Raw genomic sequence first — 22,411 nt, forward strand, 5'->3', positions numbered from 1 at the left:
TGTCTTGTTTTTTGCCTTATGGGCTTAATATTTTGAGTGAGAAATGAAGGTGAAATCTTTCTTACCCCGTGACAGTGTGAACTGTTTCTGATGGCAAAACCACCAGTGAGATGGAAGATTAAATGTGGGATTGAATCTGGTTTTAGTGTGTGGGCAAACAAGATAGAAATTAATGCTAGTTATGAAACAGCCTAGCTGTTTTTGTAAAGGCCACTGTTGCTTAACGATTGCTAAATGATGTCACATAAGTTACTTGTGGCTCATTTCCAAAGAAGAGAGAAGTTCACCAGTTTTTTTGAATACTTTGGAGCTTGAGCGGCCTTGTGGTGGAGTGTCCACCCAGTGACTAGAAGGTTGTGAGTTCAAATCCAGGCCGAGTCATACCAAAGACTATCGAGCTTGGTTGGGCGGTTAAATTACCAAACGGTTCCTGAGCGCGGCTGGGTCTGCAGCTCACCGCTCCCACAGGTAATAGGTCAAATTAGGGCTGGGCGATATGGCCTAAAATTAAAATCTGCGTTTTTTTTTTTTTATTTGATTTCTGATTTTTCCCCGACCCCCCCCCTCCCCCCGCCCTACTTAAGGAAAGCAATAAGTACAAACAGCAGATAACTTAAAGCAAAATTTGCTTTTATTTAATCAAAGGCAAGACAAATGTAACCCCCGTTTCTGGGATGAATAATAAATAAATGAACACATTCTTGGAATCAAAGTTAAGTATAAGATTCTTCTCCTTCTCACTCCCTTTTGGACTTGTGTTGTTTATATAATTTTGTCTTATATAAATTTTGGCTTGTTTTTTTTCTTATTTTGATTTTCTACACTTGTTTTCACTTGTCCAAAATAAAAAGGTTACTTACTTAAAGTCCCAGCTGTGTTTTAAGTCACACTTTGTAGTCTAGACTAAAAGGAGACAAATATTCAGTTTGAGAGTAGCACCATTTTCTAAAGGATTAAAAATACAGCTCATATCTGGGGTCTAAGGTTTTAATTAAATTAATAAACCGGTTTTTGGTATTACCGGTATAACACGTGCCTCGTGTAATATCGGTAAAAGTAATAATTACATCGCAGTATTCTTTATTGACAAATAACAGTGATAATTAACTAATTAATGAACTTACTATATAGGCATTGTAGAAAGAGTACTGGTATGTGTATGTGTGTCTTGGCACTGCGTGTGTAAGAGGAATGAGCGCGTGCCACGCGAGTGAGAGCCTTTGACTGCGATAGGATTGAGGCAAATGTTGCAGCGTGGGTTCTCTTCCTCCACGTCTGTGGCAGCAAACCCATACCAGTTCCAAACAACAAAGGATTTGATTCCTTTCTTGGGAACAAACTCCCCACTCTCACCGGTAGCCATGCTGTCGCTTGCTGTTTTGTGTGTGCTATGATGTTGTTGTTTGTTGCGTGCCATAAGGCCGTGTGAAACTAACGCTACGGAAGCTCTGGGGAGCCAAAAATGCGCCATCACACAAAAACTCGATTTAGTATTTTTGAAATCGGCCGTAACAAAAAATGTGAAAATAATTCATTCAATCGGTTTATCGTCCAGGCTTAGCTCAAATGCAAATTTTGCACACTTAGGTGTGTGACAGATGGTGGGACTTTAACTTGACTTTGAGGGTCCTGCAGTATCAAAGCACTGCGCTTTTCTGGACTGAGAGGTCTGAGGTCTTTGTGCTGCAGTTTAGCGGTTACCACCCCGAGTTCTCCAACATAACGTGCACCAGTCACCTTCAATTTCAAAGCTTTCTCCATTTTTTCTCTGTCCCCCTGGTATTTTTCCAGTTTCTCATGTTCCTTCTTTCTGATATTAACTCAATCCACCACAAAGGCTTTCCTCCGATTCTTTACCCAACAAAGTTGGCGAGCAACACTCTGGAACTATCCAGCCACAAAGATGTACGTGGGTCTATTTGTCTGCAAGTAGATGGATTGAAATGTGGAGCATGTGGCCCGCTGATTGTAGCTTCTACATGACGACTACAAGCTTCTTCAAATTACATTTTTCATCTGCTTCTGATTCATGATTTTAATAAAGAATTACTTCAAAATGCACTTTGTCCTCCATTGTGAGATGGAAAAACACCAAAACACAATTTTTAGTAATTTGTTTAAGTTATTTCCCATATTCTTTTTGTTTTTGCACATTTTTTTCAAATTTTACATTTAATTGTTCAATGTACAATAATAATATTGTGTAAAGAACCAGAAAAAAAGGTGTCCATCCCCTTTCCGGGTTTTAGCCTCTGACCCCCTGGAATCACGTGCACGTCCCTGGATCCAACCCTTCAGTAGCTATTGTTTATTTTAAAGTTACTCTTAATTAAAAGTGCTAATTATATAAATCTTTGGTAAGAAAGAACAAAGATATTTATTTCTATTTGTCTTTTTTGGTCTTTGTAGCTCAAAGAGCCAGCTTTGCCTTTTAGGTCAGTGTTTTTCAACCTTTTTTGAGCCACGGCACACTTTAACCTTGACAAAAATCCAGCGGCACACCAGCATTCAAAAAAAAAAAAAAGGATAAAAACAGTCTGTATTTATCCACAGTCCCTCCATGATCTTACATGCATTTTTGTGATAATTGTGGCAGAAAAAGCTGGAAGTTTCAGCTGTTTTTTCTAATAGATGTAATAAAAGCTAAGTTAGAAGATTTAAAAACTTTTTGATTTGTGTTCGCTGTTGTTTCAAGACTTTAAAAGGAGAGACTCGTTGTGCACCGACACGCTCACTTTGTCACTTTTAACCCGATGCATCATGGGAGATGTAGTTAAATATCCGCCGAACGCAGAAAGACTAACGTCTCTGAGCTTCATTGTTTTGTTCACTTGTTCCACGGTCCGACACCGGATTCTGTGGAAAACTACACCGCTAAAGACGAGCTTTAGCTGGTATTTTTCTTAGAACTGAGCGACTTTTTCAGCAGAATTCAGAACAAGGAAGGGAAACTTTAACCACTTCTTATTGGTCAGACTGATGACATGTGATTAAGATCCCAAGAATGATTGGTGGAGACAGTTGAATGGGCGGAACTTTTCCTAACGCAGCTGAAGCTGCGGCTAAATCGTGGTACCGTCATTCTTATCAAAATGTATTTAATAGAATCAAATAAAAAGAAATAATTATTTTAAGATCTTTCATATTCCTAACTACTCAGTGTTTTATCAGGGCCTGTTTGGATGAACAAAGAGCTGATATCCTGGAGATGGTAAATGTTTTTAGATCAGTTAATGGGTAATTTCCCATGGTACACCTGACCATCTCCCGCAGCACACACTGGTTGAAAAACACTGTTCTAGACGATTTTGCGGCTCTCCTGAAATATCATTTTGTGGCCCTACATTAAAGCTGAAGCTGCGGCTAAATCGTGGTACCGTCATTCTTATCAAAATGTATTTAATAGAATCAAATAAACACAAAGAACAAAGTATTTTACGTTTCATATTCCCAATTTCTTAGTGTTTTATCAGGGCCGGTAGGGATGAACAAAGAACTGAAATCCTGGAGATGGAAAATGTAGTTAAATCAGTTAATGAGGGCAATTTTCTGTGGAAGCGATTATGTAGAATAAATAAAAAGCAAAGTCAAAACCAGAAATGCTTTTTCATTTTCAAAATGAAAAAGCATTTTTTGACTCAAAAATATAATGAAAAAGCAATCCACCAAAATGCTTTTTCATTTCCTTCCTCAACACAGCTTATTCTGTCACTTAATTAAAATTAAAATGGTATTTGACATTTCATTTTCAAGACGTTCTCTGGTAAATGTGTAGCATAATTCATTTAGAAATGTCTAATTTGACAATTAAAATGGATTAACAGAAATGCTTTTTAATTTTCAAAATGTAGCTGCATTTTTTGACTCAAAATTAAAAAGAAAAAGCAATATTTCAAAATGCTTTTTCATTTTATACTTAAAACCGCTTATTCTGTGTCATAATTAAAACGAAAATGCAAAGAGGGGATTGCATTTGCATTTTCACATCCACCGTGTCACAATATTCATTTCGAAAAAGCATTAGCAGAGGGGAGGCGGGGCGATGACGTCACTGCTTTCTCCGTGTGTCCGGCCGCTGAGCGACACACACATGCACCAGGAGCAGACTGTGTTAGCGGCAGAGACGAGGGTTTTGTGATGGTTGTGAACTTCTGATGAGTTTCCACAGCTTCTCAGGACTACATAGCAGCATGTCCGCCTTCTGCGGTCCTCCTCCTGACGCACCGCGGAAAAGCTTTTTTCTGCGGACCGCCAGCTGCCTTCGCACAGCGGAGCGTGAAGCTCCCGACGATCGCTGAAGGCGGAAATGCTGCTGCGATCTGAGAAACCATCATATGAATTTGTGTTTCCAGTGGTGTCCAGAACAAAATAAAGACTGATGTAATTCCCAGATATTTACACATTTATCTGCAGCTTCGCGATGAATTTGCTGTTTGATGACAGCTGGAGCCCCATCCACAGACAGCAGATTTCTCGATGCTAAACGTTGCTGGTTGGACCAAAAACACTCACTCAGCGCGAAGCTGCAGGAGACTATCTTCATAATGTGCTTTTATTACAGTAATGCAATATTTTGCGGCCTGCTCTGCTCGATCATATGTTTTTAAATCCGTGCGGTCAGACGACGCTGAAGTTGGGTTGCGATTCACAGCTTCTGATTCACGAGGGCACTAAAGGAACATTCCGCTGCATTTTTCACATTAAGATTACGTAAAACCGGGTCCTGTTCAAAAACCGCTGGACCTGGCCTGCTCAAACATGGATTCCTGGATCTTAATAAATCAAACAGCAAATTCACCGTGAAGCTGCAGATAAATGTGTAAATATCTGGGAATTACATCAGTCTTTATTTTGTTCTGGACACCACTGGAAACACAAATTCATATGATGGTTTCTCAGATCGCAGCAGCATTTCCGCCTTCAGCGATCGTCGGGAGCTTCACGCTCCGCTGTGCGAAGGCAGCTGGCGGTCCGCAGAAAAAAGCTTTTCCGCGGTGCGTCAGGAGGAGGACCGCAGAAGGCGGACATGCAGCTACTTAGTCCTGAGAAGCTGTGGAAACTCATCAGAAGTTCACAACCATCACAAAACCCTCTTCTCTGCCGCTAACAAAGTCTGCTCCTGGTGCGTGTGTGTGCGTCAGTCAGCAGCCGGACACACGGAGAAAGCAGTGACGTCATCGCCCCGCCTCCCCTCTGCTAATGCTTTTTCGAAATGAATATTGTGACACGGTGCGCAGGGTGGATGTTAAAATGCAAATGCAATCCCCTCTTTGCATTTTCGTTTTAATTATGACACAGAATAAGCGGTTTTAAGTATAAAATGAAAAAGCATTTTGAAATATTGCTTTTTCTTTTTAATTTTGAGTCAAAAAATGCAGTTACATTTTGAAAATTAAAAAGCATTTCTGTTAATCCATTTTAATTGTCAAATTAGACATTTCTAAATGAATTATGCTACACATTTACCAGGGACCTTTTTGAAAATGAAATGTCAAATACCATTTTATTTATCATTTTAATTAAGTGACAGAAAAAGCTGGGTTGAGGAAGGAAATGAAAAAGCATTTTGAAGTATTGCTTTTTCTTTTTAATTTTGAGTCAAAAAATGCAGCTTAATTTTGAAAATTAAAAAGCATTTCTATTAATCCATTTTAAATGTCGTTTTAGACAATTTTAAATGAATTATGCTACACATTTACCAGAGAACGTCTTGAAAATGAAATGTCAAATACCATTTTAATTTTAATTTTAATTAAGTGACAGAATAAGCTGTGTTGAGGAAGGAAATGAAAAAGCATTTTGGTGGATTGCTTTTTCATTATATTTTTGAGTCAAAAATGCTTTTTCATTTTGAAAATGAAAAAGCATTTCTGGTTTTGACTTTGCTTTTTATTTATGCTACATAATCGCTTCCATAATTTCCCACGGCACACTGGTTGAAAAACACTGTTTTAGGTCATATCTGTTGCAGTACCTAGACTACGCCACAAGGCGGCAGAAACGAGACAACGAATACGAAGATGCAGCATTGAAGAAGAAGACAACTTCCGGAAATAATGTTTAAACTCCAACGAACTGTTATCTGTATGCATTTAAACTTTTAAAATATCTCAAGCAACTCTTAAGCTCAGCAAAATACAAATTTTCAAGGAGGGACGAACAGTCTGCGGAAAAGAATCCTTGACTAACCATCTGGCCGGCGGTTCAACCTGCTAAGCAGGTTTGTTAGCTGTGCGCTCCAGGATGATGGAGAGACTGTCAGCGGAGAAGCGAGTCCTCTTCCTGGTCTCCTTTTTTGTATGTCTAGTGTTGGTCGTTTATGGAAACTATCACTATCAGTACAGGAACATAGTGTACACAGACGACGATTACGACGTGTTCAATGATGCTGCGAAGTTCATTATCAACGAGGTAACGTTTTTTTTTTTTTTTACTTTATAGACAATTGAGGTAAATAACCGTTATTTATTGTATCGTTATTAACGAACAATAATAACCATGTAATCAATCTAGCCACAGGGGTTGCAAGCCAGTTGCCTCTGTGCCGGTCCCAAGCCCGGATAAATAGAGAGGGTTGCGTCAGGAAGGGCATCCGGCGTAAAAATTGCCAAAATAACCATGCGAATCATCCACAACACTTTTGACATACCGGATCGGTCGAGGCCCGGGTTAACAACGACCGCCACCGATGCTGTTAACCTACAGGGTGTCGGTGGAAATTTGACTACTGTTGGTAGAAGAAAGAGGGGAGGCAGAAGGGTCCGTGGCCAGAGAGAGAAGGGAAAAGGCAGGAACATAAGTTTGAGAATAGGGACTCTTAACGTTGGCACAATGACAGGGAAAGGCAGAGAGCTGGCAGACATGATGGAGAGAAGGAAGGTAGATGTACTGTGTGTGCAGGAGACAAGGTGGAAGGGCAGCAAGGCACGTAGTATTGGAGGAGGATACAAAATGTTCTATCATGGTGTTGATAGGAAGAGAAACGGGGTAGGTGTGATTCTGAAGGGGGAGTTTGTAAACAGTGTTCTAGAGGTGAAAAGAGTCTCAGACAGGATGATGAGCCTAAAGTTAGAAATTGAAGGGGTGATGGTGAATGTAGTCAGTGGGTATGCGCCACAGGTTGGCTGTGAGTTAGAAGTGAAGGAGAGATTCTGGAGTGAGTTGGATGAGGTCATAGAGGGTATCCCCAGAGGAGAGAGAGTTGTTATTGGAGCAGACTTTAATGGCCATGTTGGTGAGGGCAATAGAGGTGATGAGGAGGTGATGGGCAGGTTTGGTGTGAAGGAAAGGAATCTGGAGGGACAGATGGTGGTGGACTTTGCGAAGAGGATGGAAATGGCTGTAGTCAACACTTACTTCCAGAAGAGAGAGGAACATAGAGTGACATACAGAAGTGGAGGTAAGAGTACTCAGGTGGACTACATCCTGTGTAGACGAGGTCATTTGAGAGAGGTTAATGACTGCAAAGTGGTGGTAGGAGAGAGTGTAGCCAGACAGCACCGCATGGTGGTGTGTAAGATGACTCTGGAGGTCAGGAAGAAGAAGAGAGGGAAAACAGAAAAGAAGACCAAGTGGTGGAAGCTACAGAATGAAGAAACTTGTGAGGAATTTAGGCAGAAGTTGAGACAGGTCCTGGGTGGTCAGGATGAGCTTCCAGATGACTGGGAAACTACAGCAGAGATTATCAGGGAAACAGGTAGGAAAGTGCTAGGTGTGTCATCTGGAAAGAGGAAAGACGGTAAAGAGACTTGGTGGTGGAATGAGGAAGTACAGGAATGCGTCCAGAGGAAGAGGTTGGCTAAAAGGAAGTGGGATGTAGAAAGGACTGAGGAAGGTAGACAGGAGTACAAGGAAGCGCAGCGTAGAGTGAAGAGAGAGGTGGCAAAGGCCAAACAGAAAGCTTACGATGAGCTATATGACAGGTTAGACACAAAGGAAGGAGAAAAGGACTTGTACAGGCTAGCCAGACAGAGAGACAGAGATGGGAAGGACGTGCAACAGATAAGGGTGATTAAGGATAGAGACGGAAAGGTGCTAACAACCCAGGAGAGTGTACAGAAAAGATGGAAGGAGTATTTTGAGGAGCTGATGAACGTGGAAAATGACAGGGAAAGAAGGGAGGAAGATGTGGTTGTTGTGGAGCAGGAAGTAGCAGAGATTGGAAAGGAGGAGGTTAGGAAGGCTCTGAAAAGGATGAAGAGCGGAAAGGCCGTTGGTCCTGATGACGTACCTGTGGAGGTATGGAAGTGCTTAGGAGAGACAGCAGTGGAATTTCTAACGAGTTTTTTCAATAGGATTCTAGAGAGTGAGAAGATGCCTGAGGAATGGAGGAGAAGCGTTCTGGTTCCGATCTTTAAGAACAAGGGTGACACGCAGAACTGCAGCAACTATAGAGGAATAAAGTTGATGAGCCACACAATGAAGCTGTGGGAAAGAGTAGTGGAAGCCAGGCTTAGGAAAGAGGTGGAGATTTGTGAGCAGCAGTATGGTTTCATGCCCCGTAAGAGCACCACTGATGCCATTTTTGCTTTGAGAATGTTGATGGAAAAGTACAGAGAAGGTCAGAAGGAGCTGCATTGTGTGTTCGTAGATTTAGAGAAGGCGTATGACAGGGTGCCGAGGGAGGAGCTGTGGTACTGTATGAGGTCGTCTGGAGTGGCAGAGAAGTATGTCAGAGTAGTTCAGGACATGTATGAGAGAAGTATGACGGTGGTGAGATGTGCTGTAGGTCAGACAGAGGAGTTCAAGGTGGAGGTGGGACTACACCAAGGATCAGCTTTGAGTCCTTTTTTGTTTGCTATGCTGATGGACAGGATGACAGACGAGGTAAGACAGGAATCTCCCTGGACAATGATGTTTGCGGATGACATTGTAATTTGCAGTGAGAGTAGAGAGCAGGTGGAGGAACAGCTAGCAGTGATGAAAGTCTTCCGGGAATTCCCGGAAATCCGGGTTTTTGAGCAAACCGAACGTACTTTCCGGGAAATAAAGACCTGATCTCTACGGACAAATCGCTTTCCGGATTAAAAAATGGTCTGAAATCAGCTAATTTTAGCTTTATTTTCTATATTTCTCCGCAGATCGCTTCCTCTATGGTCGTGGCCATCTCTCGTCTTCCCGGCCTAATTGACCAATGACGGGACGTTTTAGTTGCTTTCGGATGCGTCGACGGGTCTGATTGGCTCTGTCTGCACCACGTGGTCAGGGTGACTCGCTTCCCTAGAGACCAAAACTGGCGGACCCACGCTAAACTTTCACAAACACATCTGAAGAGTTTGCGATCAAATTTGTGTTAAAATAATGGCAGGCATCGTCATTATTGAGCGTGGTCACGACCTCAGTTGTGAGAAGACGATAAAAAACAAATTGAAGTGGTCTTGGCTGGAAAAAAAAGATTTTTAAGGTAGTGTAGGTCAAATACTTTTTTGTGTAAAATAATCTCAAAACCACATTTTGAAATAATTTCAATTTTAGTTTTGAGTTTCAGTTTTTATTTTGAATACATTTCTTTATCTAATTTATTTGTATTTCCTAATTCCCATGATTTAGTTCAGTATAGTTGACATTAATTATAAGTATTTGATGGTTTGGACCCGCACTCCCTTAAAAAATAATGTTTACAATGTTTAATTTAGTTTGTATGTTTGTTTTGATATTTCCCAGATTACTTAGTATTGGTGTTAAAGAATTGATGTATTATGTTATAGTATTATAGTTTAAAGCAGATCCCATATTTTGATGTAATTATAGTTTGAGAAAACAGTGCAAGTGGATGTTGTACATCAGTCATTTCTAAAGCAGAAATAATGTATAAATAACTGAGGTATTTTCATAGAATATCATAGTTACTGGTGTTCTTTTTGCCATTTGGGGCTTTGATGTTACTATATTTTAGCAATTGTATGTTTTGCAGCTTTAAGGAAAAGCGTAGATTGTAGGATTGTGTTACTTTGAGCAATTTTCCAAATTCTTTTTTAGGACCAGCAAGTCCTTAATGGAGAGTCAAACTAGGGGTTTGAATGACAAATCATGATGCTCCAATTAGTCTTAGTTTCTTGATAAAGAAGTGAATAACTAGTTGCCAGAATGCACCAGAATGCATCTAAGACCACGTATTTTTCCAAAATTTCGCTCTGTGCCCGCCATATCGCTCAAAGAAAGGTTCAGGGATTTTTTCCTTGCCTGACTTTCATCACTGAGCTAGAGAGGTGGAGGTTTGCTCTGGAAAGAAGAGGCATGAAGGTCAGTCGTAGTAAGACAGAATACATGTGTCTGAACGAGAGGGATCAAGGTAGAAGCGTTAGGTTACAGGGGGCTGAGGTGAAGAAGGTGCAGGAGTTTAAGTACTTGGGGTCAACAGTTCAGTGTGATGGGGAGTGTGGAAAAGAGGTGAAGAGGCGAGTGCAGGCAGGTTGGAGCGGGTGGAGGAAAGTGTCAGGAGTGTTGTGTGACAGAAGAGTGTCAGCAAGACTCAAAGGAAAGGTGTACAAGACAGTGGTGAGACCAGCTCTGCTCTATGGGTTAGAGACGGTAGCAGTGAGACAGAGACAAGAGGCTGAGATGGAGGTAGCAGAGATGAAGATGTTGAGGTTCTCCTTAGGAGTGACCAGGTTAGACAGGATAAGGAACGAGTACATCAGAGGGACGGCTCATGTTGCCTGTGTTAGCGACAAAGTCAGAGAAGCCAGACTGAGATGGTTTGGACACGTTCAGAGGAGGGATAGTGGATATATTGGTAGAAGGATGTTGGAGATGGAGCTGCCTGGCAGGAGGGCAAGAGGACGGCCAAATAGGAGATACATGGATGTCTTAACAGAGGACATGAAGTTGGCTAATGTTAGGGTAGAAGATGTTCATGATAGAGCGAGGTGGAAAAGGATGATTCGCTGTGGCGACCCCTGATGGGAAAAGCCGAAAGAGAAAGAAGAAGAATAACCATGTAATCAACATAACTTCGAAGATCCATCACCATTGCCAAATAACATATTAACATAGAAAATAAAGAATAGAGAGAAAAAAATCAATGAACATTACACACAAATAAATAAAAATAAAATAAAATAACAGAACCAATCTAAATAGTCTAATACTGGTTAGGGGTACTTGTGAAGTTTGTATTTCTGAACAAAACTAAGCAATTTCAAGCCATCCTTCTTTTTCATATAATGAAGTGATTGAAAGTAAAAACAGAGCTCATTATGAAATGTGATAAAAAGTGGTTTGGTCTCCAAATATTTATTTTTGTGTACAGTGTATATAAAACTTTCCTTGTATTCTCCTGAAAAAGCTCTTCGTGAAATAAATCGTCCATTGTGGAAAAACAGCAACGTGCAATAAAAACAAAGCTACTTTGGAAAATATTGATTTTGAAATCCAAGGTTCTGAAAAAAGACGTAGAATTGTAATAATATTCCACATGATTAAAATGAATATTTTAAAATGCTGTTTAAAAATAATGAACAGGTTTTTAAAGCAAAATGAAAAATATTGAATAATATAATGGCTAATTTAAAATCAGTGTGCAGGTTTTTCACCATTTCATGATCTTTTTATATATTTATGAGAGATTTATTGGTTGATTGTGTATTTTCATGAGGTCATATTTATCTATTTAATTAAATATTTATTTATTTGATTATGAACATTATAAGACTCCATATAAATCTTCCCAGATTGTTTTTATAACTCCACAGTTAAAGTATAAATGATCCACAGTCTCAATGTCCTTTAAATAAAAACTGCAGTCATTCTCTTCAAACCCAAAACGAAGTCTCAAAAAATTCCTTGGATGGATAAACATCACTAATTGTTTTACATGGATGTCTTTTACCTTTGGTAAAATACAGAATTTTAAGTAATTCAACCTTAATTCAAATACCTCTTCTTAAGAGAAGTGTTTAGAAATGCTTTTCTTCTGATGAGATGTGTTTGGAAGAGTCATTTAACAAACAATCTGCGCATGAAGCTGTTAGGTAATTCTGTCTTTGCTGCCCATCCAATTAGAGTGAATGAAGTTTTAATTAATCTTCGTTTCACTAATTGTATCAATGACCGAGGAGGAGCTTTGATCACAGCATCATATTGTTTCCGATCAAATAACTGAAATTTAGAACTAAAATGTTCAAGCGTCAAAATGTTTCCAGAATGATCCAGTAGATGCAGAACAGACCATATCCCTTTAGTCAGCCAGTTATTGTAAAACAAGGATTTGTTTCTCCGTAACACATAACAGCAGTTCCAAAGAGGCGTGGTGTGCAGACTAAAGTTATGCTTATAAATCAGTTTCCAGTGCAATAAAACTTGTTGATGAAAGGCAGAAAGTTTGATTGGCAGTTTTCTTTAGATCATAGTCACATTTAAGCAGAACGTTAATTCCAACTACATCCCTTAATATTTTAGAGGGGAATTGATACCAGAAACCTTTTTCGTACTTTAAGAAGGATCTCAGCCAGTTGATTTTAATCGTCCCGTCTAAACACTCAACATCAATAGCTATAAGTCCTCCCTCCTCATAATCTGTTAACATCACACTTTTTTTAATATAATGAGTTTTGTATTTCTAAATGAACTTAAAATGAATTATATTTATATCTTTAATTGCAGATTTAGGGAAGGATAAAGAATATGCAGGGTAGATTAATCTTGACAGAGATTCCATCTTTACTAGAAAAACTCTGCCCAGAATAGGAATATCTCGGTTGGACCACAAATTTAGGTTTAATTTACAATTATCTAGAGTTTTCCAAAAGTCCAATGATTTGGAGTCTTTGGTTTGGTGAATACCCAGATATTTTACTTGGGATTTAACAGGAATTTTTTGAATTGTTGTTAAAGTGGGATCTTTAATTGGCAATAATTCACATTGATTTAGATTGAATTTCAGACCAGAAGCTCTGGAGAAAACATTTATTAATTGTAAAATCACAGAAATCTGACTGCTGTCCTTCATAAAAATAGCTGTATTGTCAGCGAACTGAGTGATTGCTATTTGCTGGCCTAAAGCATTAAGTTTCTCAAATGTTAATGGAGAATCTCGGCGAGGTCCCATGTGGCAAAGAAATGACACTATTCGTATCTCCATAAAGTGTTTTGGTGAGATTGATAAAGTTGGGTCCAAAGCCAAATAAATCTAAAGTTTGAAACATGAATTGATGTTGGACTGTCAAAGGCTTTAAAAAATCAAGGAACAAAATGAAGCCTTCGTCTTCTATCAGATAATTGTAATCTAACAGGTCCAGTATGAGGCGGATGTTATTATGAATGGATCGGCTTATCAGAAAGCCAGACTGAGTGTCAGAAATAATCTGGGACATCCCAGTTTTCATTCTATAGGCAAATATGTGAGTTAAGATTTTATAGTCGTTATTAAGTAAGGTAATTGGTCTCAGATTATAAATCAGTCGAGGATCTTTGCCAGATTTAGGTATGAGAGTTCTGATGCCTTGCTTCATAGTTGTTGGTAGAGTTTACGTGTTAGTTATTTCCTTCAGTGTCAAATAAAGCAGGTCTTTCACATGTTCCCAGAAATGTCTATAAAAATTAACAGTCCGCACATCTGAACCTGGAGATTTGTCCAAAGCTAAGCATCTTAAAGCATCTTCTACCTCTGACATGGTGATCTTTGCCTCACAAAGCTCTCTGCAGCCATCATCTATTTTAGGGACCAAATGTTTGATTTGTTTTAAAAAGGCTTCAGCATCATGGAGGGAGTATGAGGACGCGTATAACTCACTGTAGAACTGAAAATTTTCTTTTGTAATTGTTGTAGGAGCTGTGCACTCCACATCTTTTATTAACAAAGTTTTTACACTGTTTCGCTCAATGAGTTATATCGCTAGAGGAGACACGCCCGCTTTAGAAGCCTGGCCGACGGTGGCGGAGCGCGACGCCATCTTGGTGAGGTCGACGACGCCCACATGACAATGATTTCTATTGCTTAGTGGTGTCTAAGTAGCTTTTATAAGCTATATATATTTTTACATTTATATATATTTATACATATATGTAAATATATTATATTTATATATAATATATATATAGATACATCATTTGTTGTCGTTAAAGAAGAGAAACAGTCAGCCTTAAAAGCTCAAACTTTAATGAAAATGCATTGTTGCAGAACTTACAAATAAAAAGATTATTACAAAGAATTTTTAAATATAATTTCTAAACATTTAGAAGTTTTAAACCTCTTTGACATGTAATTTAAATTATTTAGAAAAACCCAACAATAAGTCAATAATAACAATTATAATAAATCAATAGTAAGTCAATACAAACAGTAAATAATAACAATAAATAAATAATAAGTCAATAAATAATAAAAAACAAGTCTATTAATAATAATAATAATAATAATAATAATAAATATTCAAAAGAAGTCCAAAAGTGAACAATAGATTTACCCTAAAAAAAACAACAACAACAAAGAAAAACAATAGATTTATATTGATTCATGTGAGTATAACACAGATGGTATGGTGTCGGGTTTCAAGCAAACAGTCTGGCCTCTTATCTAAATGTGTTTCCACAAATCTTTTGAACATAGCCAGACTGTATTGCTAGTTGGTACTACAGTGATCCATCTGGGTTAGCTCTTTTGATAGCTAAGATCCACTTTTTCCCTAAGTCTGAATCCATTGGAAACCTGCAAGAAAAGTTCAGTCACTGAGTCAGAAATGTATAAATCTATATTACTATAATAGCCTAGTATGCTGTATACAGGTTTAGCAAAATAAAATGTACATTTATGTCGACAGCAAATTATCCGTACATCATGCAGCATGTTGATAATAGCCCTGCAGCATCATGCATGTCAACATGTGTACTATTAATAAAGCCCCTGCAGCATTAAAAGAAAAAATTAAAATACTTACCTGTGAAATGATATACCTTCCTCCTTCATGGACTCATTTATCTGATTTTGGCAGTTGAAACCCAAACAATGAACTGGTAATATGCAAACGATTTGATCACATGCATGCACTGCAGCAGTAACTTGACCTCACCAAGATGGCGGTGCTCTCCTCCCATGAGGAACCATGTGACGTCTCCTCTAGCGATAGAACTCATTGGTCTCGCTCTTGCCTTCTTTTTTCCAGTCAACAAAAATATGCAGAACTTTTTTCCCCTTCCTCAATCCATCTTGCTCTCGATCTGATATATGCACCTTTGACCTTCTTTATGTACATTTTATCCAAGGAGGATTGCAAGATAATCATTTGCTGTTTATGATTTTCATCTGAGTCCAAATTGTGACATATTGAGTTTATTTCTTTGATAATTTCTTCTTTCTTGATTTATACTGCTTACTCATCTGCTTACCTCTAGATATGGAAATTTGTCTCACTTTATATTTAAAAAACTCCCATCTATCTCTATAAGACGTGAAGTGAGCCTCCCTATTAATTTTATTAATTTTATAAATAATGTTTTGACAATATGTTTCATCATTAAGAAGATTGGAGTGAAATTTCCAATAGCCTTTGTTTCTAGACTGAGAACTCTGAAGTTGGACGGAAAGTCTGACCACACTGTGATCTGTTAATGGAGCAGCTGAAATGTTTACTTTCGGGATGAAACTCTGATGATCATCTGAGATTAGCCAAAAGTCTAGTCTAGATTTGGCTGTACCATCTGGTTTAAACCCGGTAAAGGCTTAAGCATCAGGGAAATCTCTATGCCATACATCTATTAGGTGCAGCTCTGTGCAGAAATGAAGGAGTGTTGGATTATGATGGTGATTCAGAAATGCAGATGGAGATCTGTCCAGCCAATCATCTTCCACCATGTTAAAATCCCCACCGATTATTCGTATTTGAATTGGATATCTCTATCTAAGGTCTTTAAATGGGGAAACGTTAATTTATTTTGAGCATTACAATTTTAGCCATAAACATTACCTAGAGCTAAAAAACATCCATCAAGATAAAAAATGCAAATAATCCACTGACCTGAATCATCCCTCTTCACTGTTAACAATTTCCCTGGAAAGTTATTCAGTAGTGTAGCGACCCCTGCTGACCTATTACTGTCATAACTAAGGTAGATTTTATCGCCCCACAGATTAGACCAGAATTTTTCATCACTTTCACTGGAATGAGTTTCCTGCAGAAGGAAACACTGAGCTCTTTGATTCTTACAAAACAAAAACACAGATTTTCTTTTGACAGAATATCTCAGACCCCTAGCATCTAGTGTAACATAAGAACATAATGACTGTGACAAAGACATAAAAATAAAAAAAATACGAATAACACAAAAAGATAAAGCTAAAGAAGCTGGAACTACAAGCGTTGAATATGCCCCTAAAACTGTATAATCTTTGAGGACCGAGATTTTAACCCCAAGATAAATTTTGTCAGAACCATTACAGTAGATGTGAATTAGCATTAACTAGCATGAAAAACCTATAAATAACCTTTTTTTTCTTTTTTTTCTCCATCCTTTTCCTTCTTTGAACTGTTTTATTGAACCAGCTCAGTCCACACGAACCCTGATACCATTGATGTAGCCCACCGGTCCTCTGTAGTACACGTGTGAGCAGGTGGGACAAACTAAATGCATGATTGGATGGTTTTTTGCATGTTTGTTGTGTTTTTACACCCCTTGCATGCTGCATGTGGACACGCCCCTTAATTAGAAGCACCTGCTCTTAATTGAGAGACTATATAGGAGTGGAACAGAGAAGCAGACGTGCGCTCCAGAATGTAGCAGACTCTGGGAAAAGTTCCTGCACGGCCAGGAGGGCGCATACCCCAGGGGCGCTTGGTCCTGCGCACCCTGGGAGCATGGCATACACACCGGGAACCATCGGGCCTGTATACACGGGACGCATTTGGACCGCCAGACCACTCATTAAATGCACCAATGGAGTGAGGAGGGCGCACACACCGGGGGCAATTGGACCGCTGGGACCACCAGTTCTGCCATACCGTCAACACGCAGGGGCCGGGCAGGGACCCTGCCTGTGTTGTAAGTAGCCCGACGTGACTTAGCAGACTGGTAGAAACACACAAGATGGCTGGGTCCAGCATGGATGTTGGAGTACCTTTGGTGCTGCCGCTTGTGTGTTTCCACACAGGAGTCCCAGCGTACCGGAAGGCCAGCCAGAAGCGACATGACACGGGGAGGAGTGTGTGAGGCTGAATACACGCAGAGGCAGAGGGGAACTCTGTCTGCCCTGTTAGTATGGGAAAGCGTAGCCACACTCCTCAGGCAACCGTGGTTGGCCTAAGGCAACCGTGGTTGCTTCTGGTGCTGGCAGATGTGTTTGCCTGCAGGTCCTGGTGCGTGTGACCCGAGGACTTCCCTGGTCATGGAGAAAGGACATCATGGGTCAAGTCTGGCGGGTGGAGGACGTTCCCTGGATTCCGGATTTGCTGTCTCCCAAAGCTGCTTTTGTCGACTGTCCCCCGGACTTTTAGTATTGCTTTGTAGTAGTTTTTACCCTGTTTCTGCATCTTATTGTATTTTATACTTTTTAGAGCTGTTATATGTATTTTATAGTTTTTTTTACCATCTCATTGGCCAGTCAGTTTTTAGGATTAATTGTTTTTGTGGCCAAAAATACCCGGTTCCTCTTTGGTGGCTCGTGTGTTCTCACCCAGATCGTCCCTCTAACCTGCAATAATTCAATTTCATCTTTTCATTCCATATTCAAACTTCTTACTGCCTTTCACCATCAACCACCCCCTTAACACATGTTTCCCTGCTGCTCGGGCTTCTTCCATCTTCGGCCAGGCCGCTGCTCGAGCTTCTCTGTCAGCTTTGGAGAAATCCTCCTTGAAGACGATTCCCAGATTCTTACAGGTTGAACAGTTCCTGGTTTTTCTCCAGATGGCGTTTCTGTGGTGCCTCATAACAAATTGTATGATGACCTCTCGGTGTCTGCCCTCCTCCTCTTTTCTCCCCAACCGAACTGTATCCACCATCATGTCCTTCTTCTCTTTCCAATCCGGAGCGATCTGGGTCAGGATTCCAATGATATCTCGGATCTTCTCGTCGTCTCTTTCTTTTAATCCTTGAATTTTTATAAAAATCTTATGACTATAAATCTTACATTTTTCTAATATTCATTGAGACAGTAATAAAGTGATCATTCTTGTTTTTCATGTTCCTTTCTTGAACGAATGTGGGTCACAGGGACACGGAAGTTACCGCTGAAAGCGGCTTTTGCGGCCATAAGGAGAGCATATCCGTGTGAATGACTTACGTCGTGAATAATTATTGAGTTCGAATGGATTAATTATTGCGTTCGAACAAATTAATCATTTTGAGGGAACGGAGTAGTATTTCTTGCGAACGAGATATTAATCTGTTGGAACAAGATATATTTTAATATTTTAGTGTCAGGACACGGGTTCCGTAACATATAAAACTTTTAAAAAATAAGAAGCACGAGTTATAGTATGGGAAAAACGATTGTGGTGATCACGTGATCATGTCAGGGGAATAATCCAGGTGATAATGACTGTTTAAAAGACCTCAGTCTTTAGAAATAATCAGACAAACTGACAAATGAATTGCATTTACATGTATTGTAGAAATCTGATGACTACAAAAAAAATATTCAAATGTTTTCCTCACTTGATTATCAGATTTAAGTCACAATCCATGTGACACTTCAGACTTAAACCGTCTGTAATGTGTATTTAAAAAAAAAAAACATTTACTGGTAGTCTAGCATTATTAAAGTTGGCCATGCATGCAGATTTGGAGTTGTCTTGCAGAGATAATAGGTCTGCAAAATAGGTTACATGGACTGGAGGGATGCTGTAGTAGGGGGAGCTGATGCTGTAGTATCGTGAGACTCAACGAGACCGGTGTGGCAACTCAACTTGGCGGTGCGTAAGTAGCTGAACAAACATTTCTGTATTATATCACTTTACCGCCATATCAAATTAGCTGTAAAACTAACATCTGTAAAAGTTCAATAAGCTTTTTGACAGCCTGGAGGACCTGGAAAATTATAGACGGCTGCTACAATACCTTTGTTATGGGGAAGACCAACACCACCACTCCTTCCCCCAAACGCATCCGTCCAGAACATTCTTGAGCTGCCTCCTCTCCAGGCAGCGGAATCAGTGACACTTTAGATTCCATAGATAAAAAGCTCCCCAGCCTTGATTGCCGCTTGAATCTGCTAGAGATCCTCCATAGAGAGTTCCAAGGCCTGCAGGAGTCTTTAGAGTTCAGCCAGCAGCAGGTGCGGGAGCTTGCAGCGGAGAATCAGGCCCTCAGAGAAACTGTCAAGACCCTGAGCAGTGACACCGCTCGCCTTTCTGAGGAAAACCGCTCGATCGAAGAAACCCTCCTGGATCTTCAGTCGAGGAGCATGAGGGACAACCTGGTGATCTCGGGGATTCCAGACGAGGCAGGAGAGGACCCGGAGGCCACGGTGAAGCCCTTCTGAAGCTCCCCAAGGAGGAGGTGCAGAAGATCGCGTTCCAGAGGGTGCACCGGCTCGGAGGAAGAAGGTCCGACAACCAGCGTCCGAGACAGATTGTAGCCAAATTTGACCACTTTAAGCAGAAGGAGCTGGTGAAGAGCCGCGGCCGGAAGCTGAAGGGAACGCACTTTAGCGTGAACGACCAGATTCCGGTTGAGATTCTGCGGCGCAGAAAGATCCTTTTTCCTCTGAGGAAAAAACACATTGCCAATGGGTCCAGAGCTGTGGTTTCTGTGGATAAACTGTTCGTGGATGGCCGGCTCTTCCGAGACCCGGAGATCACCCCCTGGCTTTGCCGAAGATCTGACATCCATGCTGCGCTAAAAACAGTGGCTAAACGTGTTAAATGAATGAAACCGGCTCATCAATCATCCCACCTCCATCTCGTTGAAGCAGTTTAATTTTTCTCGCCTCTCATGGTTCTGTTGTTTTTCTTGTTATGTTTGTTTCTTTCTGTTTTTCTTTACTTCTTTCTTCATTTTAGTTTCCCCCTCTCTCCCCCCTCCCCATATGTAAATTATCCAAAGGCAACACGTCCCTCGGTAAGTTGGTATTCATTTATGCACGGAACGGGCACGTGCGCGACAACAAGCGCGCACACGAACCAGCTCACACTCGCGGACATCCCGCAAACACCTCACAAAAGCCCACATAGGACACGCAACATGCAGCCCACACAGTCAGAAACGCAAACAAACGCACAGCGTTCCTTCATCGATCAGCGGGCACGCGCACACGGACCGGCACACGCTCTATTTAGCCTTACACTCTCTTGGTCAGAGCAGCTATGAATAGTCTTAACATCGTTAGCTGGAATGTGCGTGGACTTGGCTCTGGGCCAAAAAAATTGACAGTGTTAACTCACCTGAATGATCTTAAAGCAGATATAGCCTTACTGCAGGAGACCCATTTATCAAAATCAGCTGATCATCTCCTGTGCTGCTTACGATTTCCAGTCATGTATTCTTCTAGTTACAACTCCAAACAAAGAGGAGTTGCTGTTTTGATTAATAAAAACATCACATTCACTCAAGCATACAGTTACTGACTCAAAAGGCAGATTTGTAATTATTAATATATCCATTCAGAATAAGGACTATTGCATAGCCAGTGTCTATGGCCCGAATGTTGACGACTCTTCCTTCTTTCTCAGATTCTTCACCTCACTCGCGGTTCACTCTGACTCCACAATCATTTTAGGAGGAGACGCCAATCTGATTCTGAATCCTGAACTTGACAGACTCAGCACAGCAGCAAACCAGCATACATGGCGGTCTGCAAGTATACTAAAGCAGTACATGAATGATCTGGGTCTCTGCGACGCTTGGTGCTCATGTCACCCAAACACTAAGAGGTTCACCTTTTTTTCTCCAGTTCACCATTCACACTCCCGTTTAGAATATTTATTAATCAGTAAATCTCTTCTAAAAGAAATTAAAAGTTCCAACATTCATCCAATTATTATCAGTGATCACGCACCAGTTTCTGTAAATATTTCTAGGGAAATGTCCACACCCTCAGGTACAACCTGAGGGTGTGGACATATTACTGTTTTTAAGTAATTTACATTCTGTAAATGAAACAATTCAATTCAATTTTATTTGTATAGCCCAAAATCACAACAACAGTCGTCTCGATGGGCTTCGAAGTAAAACATGAAATCAAAAGGATCACGAATACAAAGAGTTCAATAGGGAAATACTAAAATGAACTAACAAACTGACTAAGCTATACTGGCATCCCTGCCCTTAGACCCCCCTTCGCGGTAAGGAAAAACTCCCAAAAAAACGGATTCCGGAAAAAACGAAGAAACCTCAGGGGTGCCCACATGAAGGAGGGATCCTCCCCCAGGACGGACAGACGATTTACCAGAACTCTTAGAGAAGAATGAACTTATCTAAATCTACAACTACATATATAAAGTCCAGCAGACGAGCTTCATCCATTCGTGGTTGTGGGGACAGTCAAAGGCGCGAGTCGAGCCGGAGACAGGAGCCACAGCCAGGTGTAGGAGCGGGAGCAAAAGCGAGGTAGACTGTCAGGAACTGGAGCACGGATGAAACAACTGGAATCTGGAAACACTCCCACTCCCCAGGGGGGGAGAGGAAAAGAGGGACAATACATGAATCGCACTGCACCAAACAGAGGCATGGAGAACTAAATGATAAATTATGATCAAGAATAGAGGAGAGGAAGGGTAGAAGTAGAAGAGAAAAGAGGACAGAACCCCAGTGCACCATAGTTTCCCCAGCTTCAACTTCTAGCAGCCTTTTAAAAGAAATAGTTATTATTAAGTTTAATTTAAACTAACATTAAGTTAAATAATCTCTGAATACTAACTAGTCTGACAATAAGCCTGTCCAAAGAGGAATGTTTTCAGTCTAACTTTGAATGTAGAAACTGAGTCGGCCTCTCTTACATGAGCTGGGAGCTTATTCCATAAGACAGGGGCTTGGTGGCTAAACGCTCTACCTTCAACCGTACTTTTACTAATTCTAGGAACCACAAGCAGTCCTGCATTTTGCGAGCGAAATGTTCTCATTGGATGGTAAGGGACTATGAGGTCCTTAATATAGGACGGGGCCATTCCATGTAAGGCCTTATAGGTTAACAGGAGGATCTTGAACTTGATTCTGGAATCAACTGGGAGCCAATGGAGTGAAACTAACACAGGAGTGATGTGATCTCTTCTGCTAGTTCCAGCTAACAATCTAGCTGCTGCGTTCTGAACAAGCTGGAGACTTCTTAAGGAACTCTTAGGACACGCTGCTAACAAGGAGTTACAGTAATCCAGCCTCGACGTAACAAATGCATGGATGAGTTTTTCAGCATCACTCTTAGAAAGTATATTTCTGATCTTAGCAATATTCCGCAGGTGAAAAAAGGCAGTTCTACACGCCTGAGATATGTGAGCCTTAAATGATAAATCCTGGTCAAGTAAAACCCCAAAGTTTCTAACTG

At 40.4% G+C, this 22,411-nt stretch overlaps 1 protein-coding gene across 3 annotated transcripts in view; it reads left to right on the plus strand.

Moving 5' to 3' along the window:
• The first annotated feature begins 6,049 nt into the window (after positions 1-6,049).
• The window catches only part of LOC101155254 (leukocyte elastase inhibitor-like), a 32,901-nt gene continuing 16,539 nt past the window's right edge, over positions 6,050-22,411 (plus strand). Inside the window, exon 1 of one of the 3 annotated variants that reach the window (XM_023950441.1) lies at positions 6,050-6,411. In XM_023950441.1, the coding sequence (XP_023806209.1) occupies positions 6,244-6,411 (168 nt within the window). In that variant the 5' untranslated portion in view covers positions 6,050-6,243. Of the gene's footprint in view, positions 6,412-16,474; positions 16,547-22,411 lie in introns of those variants that run through there. The other 2 variants (XM_023950442.1, XM_023950443.1) reach the window with 2 other exon arrangements.

This window comes from Oryzias latipes, chromosome 20, assembly GCF_002234675.1.
Source record: "Oryzias latipes chromosome 20, ASM223467v1".
In the NCBI taxonomy this organism is placed as follows: domain Eukaryota; kingdom Metazoa; phylum Chordata; class Actinopteri; order Beloniformes; family Adrianichthyidae; genus Oryzias; species Oryzias latipes.